Source organism: Mobula hypostoma, chromosome 22 (assembly GCF_963921235.1).
Source record: "Mobula hypostoma chromosome 22, sMobHyp1.1, whole genome shotgun sequence".
Lineage (NCBI taxonomy): Eukaryota > Metazoa > Chordata > Chondrichthyes > Myliobatiformes > Myliobatidae > Mobula > Mobula hypostoma.
The window spans coordinates 39,501,008-39,512,342 of NC_086118.1; the positions used below are offsets into that span (position 1 = coordinate 39,501,008).

General features: G+C 42.0%; 1 protein-coding gene across 2 annotated transcripts; it reads right to left on the reverse strand.

The window, feature by feature from the left end:
• Nucleotides 1-1,912: 1,912 nt before the first annotated feature.
• On the reverse strand, nt 1,913-6,924 carry cbx8b (chromobox homolog 8b). 2 transcript variants are annotated; one of them, XM_063030798.1, is made up of 5 exons: nt 6,740-6,924; nt 6,588-6,631; nt 6,430-6,495; nt 6,245-6,311; nt 1,913-6,148 (listed from the first exon to the last, which is right to left on the reverse strand). In XM_063030798.1, exons 1-5 carry the CDS (start codon nt 6,806-6,808, stop codon nt 5,318-5,320), a joined length of 1,077 nt encoding a protein of 358 aa, XP_062886868.1. In that variant the 5' UTR covers nt 6,809-6,924; the 3' UTR covers nt 1,913-5,317. The 2 variants fall into 2 exon arrangements, with proteins under 2 accessions (XP_062886868.1, XP_062886869.1); XM_063030799.1 differs by lacking the exon at nt 6,430-6,495.
• Between the last annotated feature and the right edge of the window lie 4,411 nt (nt 6,925-11,335).

Consider the following 11,335-nt stretch of genomic DNA (forward strand, 5'->3'; position numbering starts at 1 on the left):
TCTACGAGCAACAAGAAATATTTACTCCGTGAAGGAAAATGGATTAATGGAAGCAATCACACGTTTTACCATGGTTTACGTTATTCGTCACGTTTTGTTCCACAGTGGGAAAACATGTCAGTAAATCGGCTTTTATATTCCACATTGCGGCTTTTTTGGGGGCAGCATTCGAGAAAACGCCATCTTTATCAGAAAACAGCCGAAGCTAATGATATAATTAAAAAGTCTCCGCAGTTACATGCCATTGCTAAAGAGATGGGATGCTTGGAATCCACATCATCTACATAGTATAATCGGTTGAAATTGTTCATCACAACAGTCGAATGTAAATAAAACTAACAGATTTCTATTTTACTATTTGTTGTGGTCACTTTTACCTCCGTCACAGCCCCATCTTCCTAAACCATAATGTCGCCGAGATTGTATTGCGTAGATTATTTTTGGATCGTCTCCCTCCCATCTTTGATGCTACCATACAACTCAACCATAAAATATGGAAAGATGTTACAGATAAAGAAACTCTGATAGCGGCGTGTGGCCACTACAAGCCCGGAGAAGCTCAGGAGAATGGAAACGGTGGGCACAGGCTATTAAACAGGAGCTCCAAGTAATGAGGATCGGATCCATGACCTTGTTTTTCTTCAACCAGAAATTTCCTCTGCGATCAGAAATTCTGAGTTTTTTTTTGGAAGCCAACATTACTGTTATTTCTAATCTTGTCAAGCCATTCCAACAGCATGTTCCAAAACTATTTTGAGATTGAGTTAGGGCGCTAGCTAACTCAATCTCAAGTGTGCCTTCAAGTACAGACGAGTTGTAGCGATGGGATACGGAGCCAACACTCCGAGCCATCATCACCACTGGAGTCAGCGTCGCTTACAGTTCGCTACTGGCCTCGGGGCAAAGACATGATGCAATGCTGCAGATAAGCATTCAGTGCCAATGTGCCATTAACCTTTTTAAGCACAGTTAAAACATAACTATGTACTCATTTTAAGTCACTGCTCATATTCGGGGATTTCATGTGAACGTCAAGCTTTTGTAAAGTGTTAAAACTAGACGACGCTATTATAATCCACAAGCTAATTTTCTTTGTTAACAAACTACTGCTCCTTAAGGTATCATAGCCAGGGAGTGATAGTGGGGATAAACTCCCACTAAACATTAAATGCTCTTAAGTGTGTGCGTCTCAAATAGCCTTTGACAACCAAGTCCCGCTCCCAGTCTTCACGCGTGGTTTAGCCACTAAACCCGGCCCAACCGCTTCTACTGACAGGGGAAGGGGCAAAGACGAGTTACTGGCGCCGTGAGAGCAGTCGCCTCGGGCAGACGGGGCTCGACGGCCGCGGGTGGCAGCTCAGCTAGGAGAAGGAAAGCTATCATATCAAAACTCCGCTGCCTCGCGGCTCTTCCCACTCACGTGGAAGGCTTCGGGAGTAAAAAACCTCGAGGAAAACTCCGGAGCTGGAGTCCTATATTGCGCTGACTGGCAATTCCAAACTGTATGTGTCTGCCGTTCCTTTGGGTTCATCAGCTACGCGGAGGGTGGGAGGGGGGAGACGAGAACTGCTGCATGGGTAACAGCTTGCTTTCCATATCATACTACCCTGCTTTGCTTATCATATAGACTGTCAGAACACAGGCAGGGTCGGCCCGGATGAACGGAGCGACCCAAATCACTGCTCCGAAGCTCCGGACTTCGCTAGAAGACAGTGCATACTTCCTCTAAAAGTAGTTGCCAGACGAAATGCTATTTCAGTGGAGAACCGACAATATTATGTTAATCGGCAGGACTTTACATTATGACAATACCGTACATACTGAAGGATCATTCATTGTTTGCCTCGTGTAGATCGTCACGAACATACTGTCGTGACATGTGGAGACGGAGTGCAAACGTTCTAAACGCCTTTAAAACGGTTACTTTAATCTTTCGCAAAGAACATTTATAGTCAAATATCGAAACAATAGTTTTAAGTGCAATGTACAGTATTAAACGCTGTCCATTATACGGAATACATAAAATATTTAATTATAATAGCATACATTCTTTTTTTGTATTCTAAACAAAATGTTTGACATCTGAATAATATTTACAGAAAATTACACGAGGTTGAAATTTAGTCATGATTACGTTTAGAAACGCCAAATGGTTCAAAGAATTTTGAAGCCACTGCCGATACGTTAATGTTCTTCTCCCTTTTGTAGGGCAAATCTACAATGTTTCACCAAGACCTTAATGGCTAGTTTCATTTAGGGGAAAAGTCTTTCTGGATATTATACAATTTCCACATGTTCTGACAACACCGAGAGCCCATTAGGACAGCCTGCACAAGCTAATTTACATTACATTCAGCAACAGGCTCTGCGTCTTCAAGTTTTAATAGTCCAAGACATTCAATGTCCAATTGAGAACACATTAAGCTAATGTCAAATACAAAACATCCTGTATCGTCGTGACATATGCAGGCGCACACTGGAATTTTAGGTAGCCGCACTTTCGAACGCATCCAGCAGTGTCCATTGATAATTCACCTAAGCTGTACAACTAGTAAATATTTATTTCCATTACCATCCGCCCGATTTTGTAAGTCTAACTCCGTTCCTTTAATTAGGTCTTTTCCTTTGGTAAATTTTGGCAAGTGTTTATATTTTAGGAAGTATAAATCTTTATTGGCTACACCAGGCCCTCAGTATTCTGAAGGCATGGACATGTAGAGTAAAGTTAATGGGTTCAACATGAGTTAATATTCTTTATATAAATTCCTAAATCTTGTGAAGACTGACCCAACGAATGAACTCACAATGGTTTCCATCATCTAAATATTGATGCCATACTTAAGGATTGGCCACAGTTGTGTGATTAAAGTGATCAAACACTGGTGTCATTTCATCCATTTTTTTCCTTCCCACTTCAAAGTGACAAAGTTAGCTTTAAAGAAATTATTACACAAAACTAGTTGGCAAAAATATCATACATGGTGCAAACGAAAAGTGAACATCAGGAGTTTAAAGCAAGATGTACTTTGACAAAGGACTAGATTTTTCAAATGTTGACTGAAATCCTGACAGGCAAAGCCCCTCCATTTCTGAAGAGTTCAGTCACATTTTCCAAAGACAACACACACACACACACACACACACACACACACACACACACACACACACACACACCACACACACACACACAGCACTTCTGGTCCAACGCATAAGATTATTGTTGCAGTGGGAACCAGTGGCAGATTTGGATTGGCTTGTTGCAATCAAATTTCAAATGAGCACAATACTGCTATCATTGCAGTGTGTGTACACACACCTTTACAAGGAGACCACTTAGAAGAATTGAATTCTAAACTGAATGGCTCCAGCCACAGCTGTAGTACAAAATCTCTAAGAAGAGGAGAAAAGTTCACTTTCTTTGCATTGTTGGAAATATTATGATTTTCTTTTTTAAAAATGTTACAAGCTACTGTTACTATGGCTTAATCCCTATAAACCATCAGTTGTGGATGCTAGTACTATGGAACGATGACAAACATATCACCCCTAAAGAATTAATTTGACTTTATTCTGATTTCCTTTCGTAAAATAAACCAAATGGAACACAATAAATATATGCTAGTGTCGATTTGCCCATACCAGCTTTTGATTGTAAAGTTAAATCTACTGCAATAGTCTCCCAAAGAGCATTAATCTAATGAGATGGTTACTGACTGGTTTATTGGTGGGGATGCCCAATGACAATTATAGGAGTTTCTCTGATTACTCATTAAAAGACACCCACATCTCCCCCTGACAAGGTGTCAATGATAAGAACAATAATACAAAGCATTTGCTCTGTATAGTGCCTAAAGTTGAATATACACTCAGTGGTCACTTTATTGCTCGGGTGAGTGACTGGTCCTCGCCAATCAATGGGGACTCCGGCTGCTGCGACCCGTCCACTTCAACTTTCCATATGTTGTGCATTCAGACACCTTCTCCTGCACACCACCATTGTAGCTTGTGACACCTTCCTGTTCAAACCTTCTCCTCTGACCTCTCTCATTAATTAACAAGGCATTTGGACCACAGAACTGCCACTCACTAGATTTTCTTTTGCATCATTCACTCTCAACTATAGATACTGTTGTGCATGAAAAACCCCAGGAGGTTATCAGCTTCAGAGATACTCAAACCACCCCATACGGCACCAATGATCGTTCCGCAGTCAAAGCTACTTAGCCACAGTTCATCCCCATTCTGACGTTCAGTCTGAACAACCGAACCTCTTGGCCATGTCTGCGTGCTTTCATGCATTGAGATGCTGCTGCATGATTGGCTGATTAGAACTCTGCATTAACAAGTAGGTGCACATAATGAAGTTGGCACTGAGCGTATACCACGTGTGCTCCACCCATGCTTGAGTCGTGGTCCACCCAAAGAGACTGGCACCCGAGGGCAAAAGAAAGTGAAAGCAATTCCCTCCAGAAGTTAAAACTTTGTCACTTCAAAGAGATTGGAAAACATTAACTTTCCAGACACGCGTGACAGTACTGTATCACAAGAATTCCTGTGTGCACTAGGGAATATTATCATGCTCAAATGTTTTCAGTCAAAAGTTGGAATACAGTACTGCCCTCTGCTCTACTGAACACACAGTACCCCGCTCAGTAACATTTAATTACAGTTTAAAGAAATGAAAAGTGCAATCAGCAGCATTATATATAAAAACTGCATTTAGATTAAGAACATCTCTTGGTATTTTGAACCTAGTAATAAAAAGGTGTCCCCAGAATCCAAAACAAGTCAACTCATTCACTGCAGTCAATTCTGAAATCACTTGCTGCTATCTTACAACTTTAGCCAGAAAATAGTTCATGTGGGGTCCAAGGCTTCCTCCAAATAGGATGCGATCCACAAATGAAATGGCCCAAATTAAGACAAATACTCCATCTGTGTTGGTGGAGTGTGTTGATTGGTAGAGTATGTTGATTGGCAGTTTGTTCAGGTGAGCGATTGGTCCTCACCCATCAAATCGCAACATTATCCCCGCCCACCCCAAATGTCACCCCACTTCGGGCAAAAATCAAGCGTCAAACGTTGACTGTTTGACTTTAGCCTCTTTAAGCGTTTAATAAAAGTGTTTTTTTTTAAATTACTGCAACCGAAATACAGCCTACAACACAGGCCTAAGAAAACGGCACTTCGTTTTTAAACATCCAAAATTTGCTTTATCCGCTAAATGGAAACTATATACAACCCATTCCAAAAAGAACAATGTCATTTTCCCAACAATTCAGTGACACTGACTGAAAAAAAAACAGTCGATAAGTTTTTAAACTTTTTCTTTGAAGAACCCTTCATCCGTGCTGCTTTCTTTGATGGTAACGGTCAGAAAGTTTGACGTGACATCCGTGACCACCACTTTCTCCAAATTGTTCAGTGAGGGGCTCCAGGACTCCTCCGGTTCTGACAGAAATCGGGACACACACACACTATTCCTCGACACCGTGTCCTCGGCTAAGTGCTTGCTTTTAAGTGCAGAGGCATCCACCCCCGGCTCACTCTTAGAGATTGTACTTTCCATGGCCTGTTTAGTCCGAAGAGTGTGAGAGTCTGCACCGTATTTGTTGTCGCTGTAGCCCAGCGAAGCGCGATTTAGGTGTGTTCTGGCCGCACCGCCCAGCTTTGCTTCCTGTCTACCACTGAAGTGCAGTAGTCCGCTTTCCACTTTCTCTTCCAGCTCGTCGCTCCCGGAATCAAGATCCTCAGATTTTCTCCGTTTAAAGTGAGGATATGTCGGCATCCCTCCTTCAAGTTCACTCGGTGCACTCATTTTGGGGGAGCAAGCGCGCAAGGTCCGGTTGTTTTTGTAGTCCACTTTGGTGTGCCTCGCTGGCTTCTTCCTTGCACCACTCTCTCCTCTGTGTTTGTGAGACTCCGTTTTCTGGTGAGTTCTGGAAATCTCCTCGACCCTGGTGTTCCGGTCTTTAGACGTCTCGCCCCTGGGCAGCGTGCTATGCTGCAAAGTCGCGGCGGGATCTCTCCGGAGACCTTCTCTGGATCTGGTGGAGGAAAAGCCGGATTCTTGACCCGATCTGCCTGGGTAGGTCATCCTCAGACTCCTCGCCACATCACTGCGGAAGGCGTACGTCTTCGCTTTCGCCTGCAGAAAACAAAATCATTTGATTAAAGCAAAAAGTAATTCAGCTCAAAAATGAAACCATCACATTTTAAAGCATTAAAGGAGCAGCCTATTCACCTTTAGCAGGAACGTTTTAGGTTTGGGTCCACGCTTTTTTGGCCCATACATTTCCCTTTCTCGTTCCCTGTAAGGTAACAGGAAAACTTGACTGTTTATGCTTTCATTTGCTTTCGAATCTATTAAAATGATTGCAGAGTTAATTACAGAGAGCTTTATATTTAATGTCACTCAAAGGCCTTCACCTCTCGTCAAAGGCTGATATCAGACGGGCGTCCAGGATATTTTCTTCTGGCTCCCACGTACTGTACCTTAAAAGGCGATTTTAGAAAATAAATGACGGTGCATCTCATTGCAATGCGCGGTTTCGGCGAGCTGCATTCACTGCAATGCTGATACTTACTTGGGAGACCAGCCCTTCCATTTCACCAGGTACTCGACTCGACCCTGCCGAGGGAAAGGAAACACAAACCTGTGAAATACCGTTTAAAAGCCGCTGGGGCTTGGAAATGGCAGCGAGCAGAGAGGCCGCCTGCCAAACTCAGACTCACGTACTTTCCTGATGCGACGCTTGAGGAGGGATTCGGCAGCGAAAACCCTCTCCCCCACAGCAGACAGCTCCATAATATCCGCTCGCCGACTCTCGGGCGCAACAGTGAAAAAAAAGCGAACGCTTCAACCTCCCTTCAGCTGGTGCCTCACCGCCAGCCCATAATACTCCCTCCCGCTGACGTCGTGACCATTTTCCCCCCACTACTTCCTAGCAACCCTCCCCTTCTCCTAGCAACCGGCCAGTTGCCGGGAGGAGAGGGGTGGGGCATCCGTGACAGGTGGCTGACGTTTCGCCCGCCGCGGGGGCAGCTGATTGGCGGAGCCTGACGGTGCCGGGCTCCAAGGGGGCGGGGACTGTGGCTAGGAAGTGACGCTGCGAGGTGACTGGCCATCAGTATCCATTTTGTCGCTGCCATTGAACTCTGCAGTTTGGCAAATGCAAATGTAGTGCAACGTTCCTTAGCTGTACCTCCCACTGACGTTATCGTTCAACCCTTGGTCCATTTTCATGACATTCGACACCATTAAAACATCCATGTAACTATCATAACGTTATTGCAATATAACCCTTCCCCTAACCACAAATTCCTCTATAACGCTGATTCCACTGTACAGCACAGTCTTGTGCAGCAGTGAAGGCACGCAATCACAATAGTTCTTCATAATTAATATCCTCCACCTTTAGTCCATATAACTGACATAGGCTGGGGGGGGTTCACAATTTACGTATCCACACACAAGACACTGGTCAAAATAGACTGTGAAAGTGTCAGCACCCAATAGTATTCGTATTACAACACCACATGACCGATCCTTTGCAGCCAATGGTCGATGAAATTTCTCTATATTTTGATACCAATCGTCCCGCTCATTGTGCGGTCAAGTTCAAGCGCTTTCAAAGATAACGTAGCCCGGTATAACTGATTAATTCCACGGAAATTTGCAGTGTTAACAGATCTAACAGTAAACAGAGACAGGGAAATTAGGTGTGTATAAGAGAGAATGGGTACTTTTTTAAAAAAAAAATGAAGCATGCCTTTATACTGTCTACATCGTTACACGTGGAAATAATGTGAACCACAATCGTTCAATCGCAACACAACGTTATCTAATGAGGAAACATAATATTTGTGTATATTACTTGTAACTCATTTGTAGATGGCAAATAATTTTGAATCCAATAAGATTTCCTATACAACTTGTTTATTCGAATTCGACTACTTGCGGTTTTTTTGGCCGCTGCTAGTTTAAGTATTTAATTTGTAACCGAGCCTGTATTAAAATATAAACTGCGCTTTACAGTACGCACTATCAAAAGGGTTCGACCTGCGTCTCCGAAATGAAGCAATTCACACACAACATTGGGCGATGTTTTAGTTCCGGAATTCGGTTTTACTGAAGAAAGTAAAATTGTTTCGATGTATCAGCCTGCCCTTGGATAAAGTGCCGGTTTACTTGAGGAATCTGTATGAGACGAGTGAAATAATAAAAGTAGCTGTCGCATATAAACTTTCATACGTCGTAATAGATGGCGCTATGTGTGAGGGAAAAGGAACGTTTTTAACCGCAGAGGCCTCTGGCGCCGCAGATATAGTTAGTGCAGCTGTTATCTGAGGAAAAGACGTGTCACGTTTACATTTTTGAGCGACTAAAATAACACACTAGAAATTGGTAGTGTAGTAAAGGGAAATGGAAAATAGTGACATGGACCCTACGAACCCACAAAAAAAGTAAAACAGGAATTATGAAGTAAGCTTAAGAAGCACACGAATCTACTGGGAGGAAACTCTAGACTGGTATTCAATCTGACTCACTATTTACAACTGCCCCGACACCATTCTCTATCATGCCAGCACAAAAATCTGTTCTGCTCTTGCGGATTTTGGAACATATATCAATATTAACATATCATTTAATTGCCAAAGCACAGAATAAGTTGTCATTTAACCATAAATGTACCAAAGTCGCCAATGAAATCCAATACTAATAACTACACACAAAATCGTGTTAATTGTAACCGCACTTTCGTGGTCCCCCCGCTGAATATTTTTTTGAGAAGTGCGTTGACACCGGCAGTTAAAGTGAGATCTCCTTTGCACATTGTAGTTAATATCTCGGTGCTGTTGCTGTTGTATATGAAATTGCGAAGTCGTCATTAAATTTGTGATCAAATCTAGAACTTCTTTCGCCTTACATCTTAATAAAACTGCACACTACCGTGCATATTAAGGTTATTTTCTTCAGTTCGCGTAATATGTGTTCAATTCACTTGCATGGTTTTGCGGTATTTCTGTTGTGCACTCAAGAACGCATGGACTTCAAATGGCCCTACAACGTTTGAGATCAGGGTTGTCGGCAACTTCCTCGGGTCAATGGCGGGAGACGGAAGGAATGGGAGTATAGGTGCTGGAAATCTGAAAGAAGTGTTTTAGGTACGGACCAGACAGCGTCTGTGGACGAGAATCAATGTCTTCGAACCATGGGCCCCTCAGTGGCTCTTCATTCGATAAAGGGTCTTCACTTCAAATCAACACACTCAAATTGCTGGAGGAACGCAGCAGCTCGGCATCCATGGAAATAAATAAACTGTCGACGTTTCGGGCCGAGACCCACCTCAAATATTAACTCAACAGTCGACACTTGATCTGCTGAGCATCTCCAACATTTTCCATGTCAATCTCTTTGAAGCAATGCGTTCCTTTGCGTATCTAGATAAGGTTTCAGAAACATTGCACATATTACGCAGAAACATGATGGCTGGTAAACATTTCGAGGACATGCCTGGATTTCCTGAGCTTCGGTTAGTAATGGAATCGAGAAAAGGTTGACGCTGAAGGGTCCACCCAGGCATAATTTTCCAGAGAAGGACCAGCTGGAAAGTGCGAAGAGACTGACCAATTCCCTCATCGTGTTCTCAACTGATAGATAAGAACCTTTTCCACACTCCTCTCTATGAAGCCCTTGACACATTAACTCAAAAAAATCAACATTAAGTAAATAACACTGAAACAAGAATATTCCAATCTGTATGTACAATGCCTCCCAATACTATATCAACCTTGGCTGCTGCATAGCTAACGCGTGTAAAACTTTCATGTAGTAAAAGATACAACTTTCGCAATGCAACCCCGAGCGCTTTATCTCTTCGGAGTCAGCATATCACGAGAACCCCGATGGTTTCAAAATCGCTCAGTTCCTTGTGGGCTGTTCAAGCATGGAAAGGATGATGAAAGTAGTTCAAAATGAACGTTTAAAGGAGCAGTTGATGCTTTTCATGCTTGTGGGGAAAATAGATGTTTGAGCAAAAAAAAATGCAAACGTGGGAAATATCTGAAATTTAAAATAAAATCAGAAAATATTGGAATATCACCGCGGGGAGCTGCAGATTATTTCCAGCATTTTATCTTTATTGCACAAAGTTCTAATTTTACGAGATAAAAGCAAACGTCGCTGATGGTGAGGCAGATTAACTTGCCACTGAGTATTCAATAAGTAAAGAATACCAGAAAAGAAGACGAATAAGTGACCAAATGAATACAGTTGAAGCATTTTATTTTCTTAGTTTGGCAACTTGAGCTGAAGCTCTAATTTGACTTGTTTTTAATGATTGGATGAATTGTATTGCAATTTGCCTGAGCATTGAACACGCATAATTACAGGCAAAACTATGCACTATTTTGGCCATATACACTGTAGGTTAAGGAAACTTATTTCTACCCAATGCTAGTGGTTGAAAAGCGTCAGAAAGGGGAAAAGAACTCCACATCCTTCCACAGGCAAGGTTATAATGGATGCATGTCTTTGTTCTGCAGAATAGATGTGGTTATTTAGTGTTCTGAACAAATCCTGGTGACTGTTCACAAAAGGGTATTTCGTAGTCATCTTTCCTTAGCAGATCATCTGTTCTATGTCTATTTCGCATATCTGTTCAGTCTATTTCAACATAGAATCTGGTGGTGGTTGGGGGGGGGTCATTAACTTCCACGGAGAGCAGATTCTTTCCTCTATTTCCAGATTATGTTGGCAGTCCATTGTGTTGATTCTCTCTTTGCAGAATCTTTGGTTGAGGGTGATCTGGTTCTTCTAGTTCCACAATGCATAAGATAAAGTGATAACTTATTTTCCCCGAATACCAGGTGTGATTTTCAGTGAAGTATATAATTTGGTTTAAATTTTAGGTCAATTGTATGAAAATGACGAGATTGGTTCAGCTCAAGGCTCAATGGCGTGCCAGTAATTGAAGTCTGTGCTAATACATTACTTTCTGTTATTCTAAAGTAGTTGAGGCCTAGCATGATAATAGTTTGTTATTCAAGACTGCATTTAACCGCTTGCATGATTCGATTTCATGTAACTGTATTTGCATATTCTAGTTGATTGAAATGATTTGCTTAATGAAGTATACCGAAAGTAATTGGGGATACTTTGCTTATCATCAATACGCATCTCTATCAATCATACGCGGGGGAATTAGCTGACAGGTAAATCATTGGATGATTATTTATATAAATATATATACATATACATTGATACTGTATGTATTTTTGTAATTAGAGACCTCAAGCTTGATCAAACAGAAGGATAAACAAAGTTGTATTG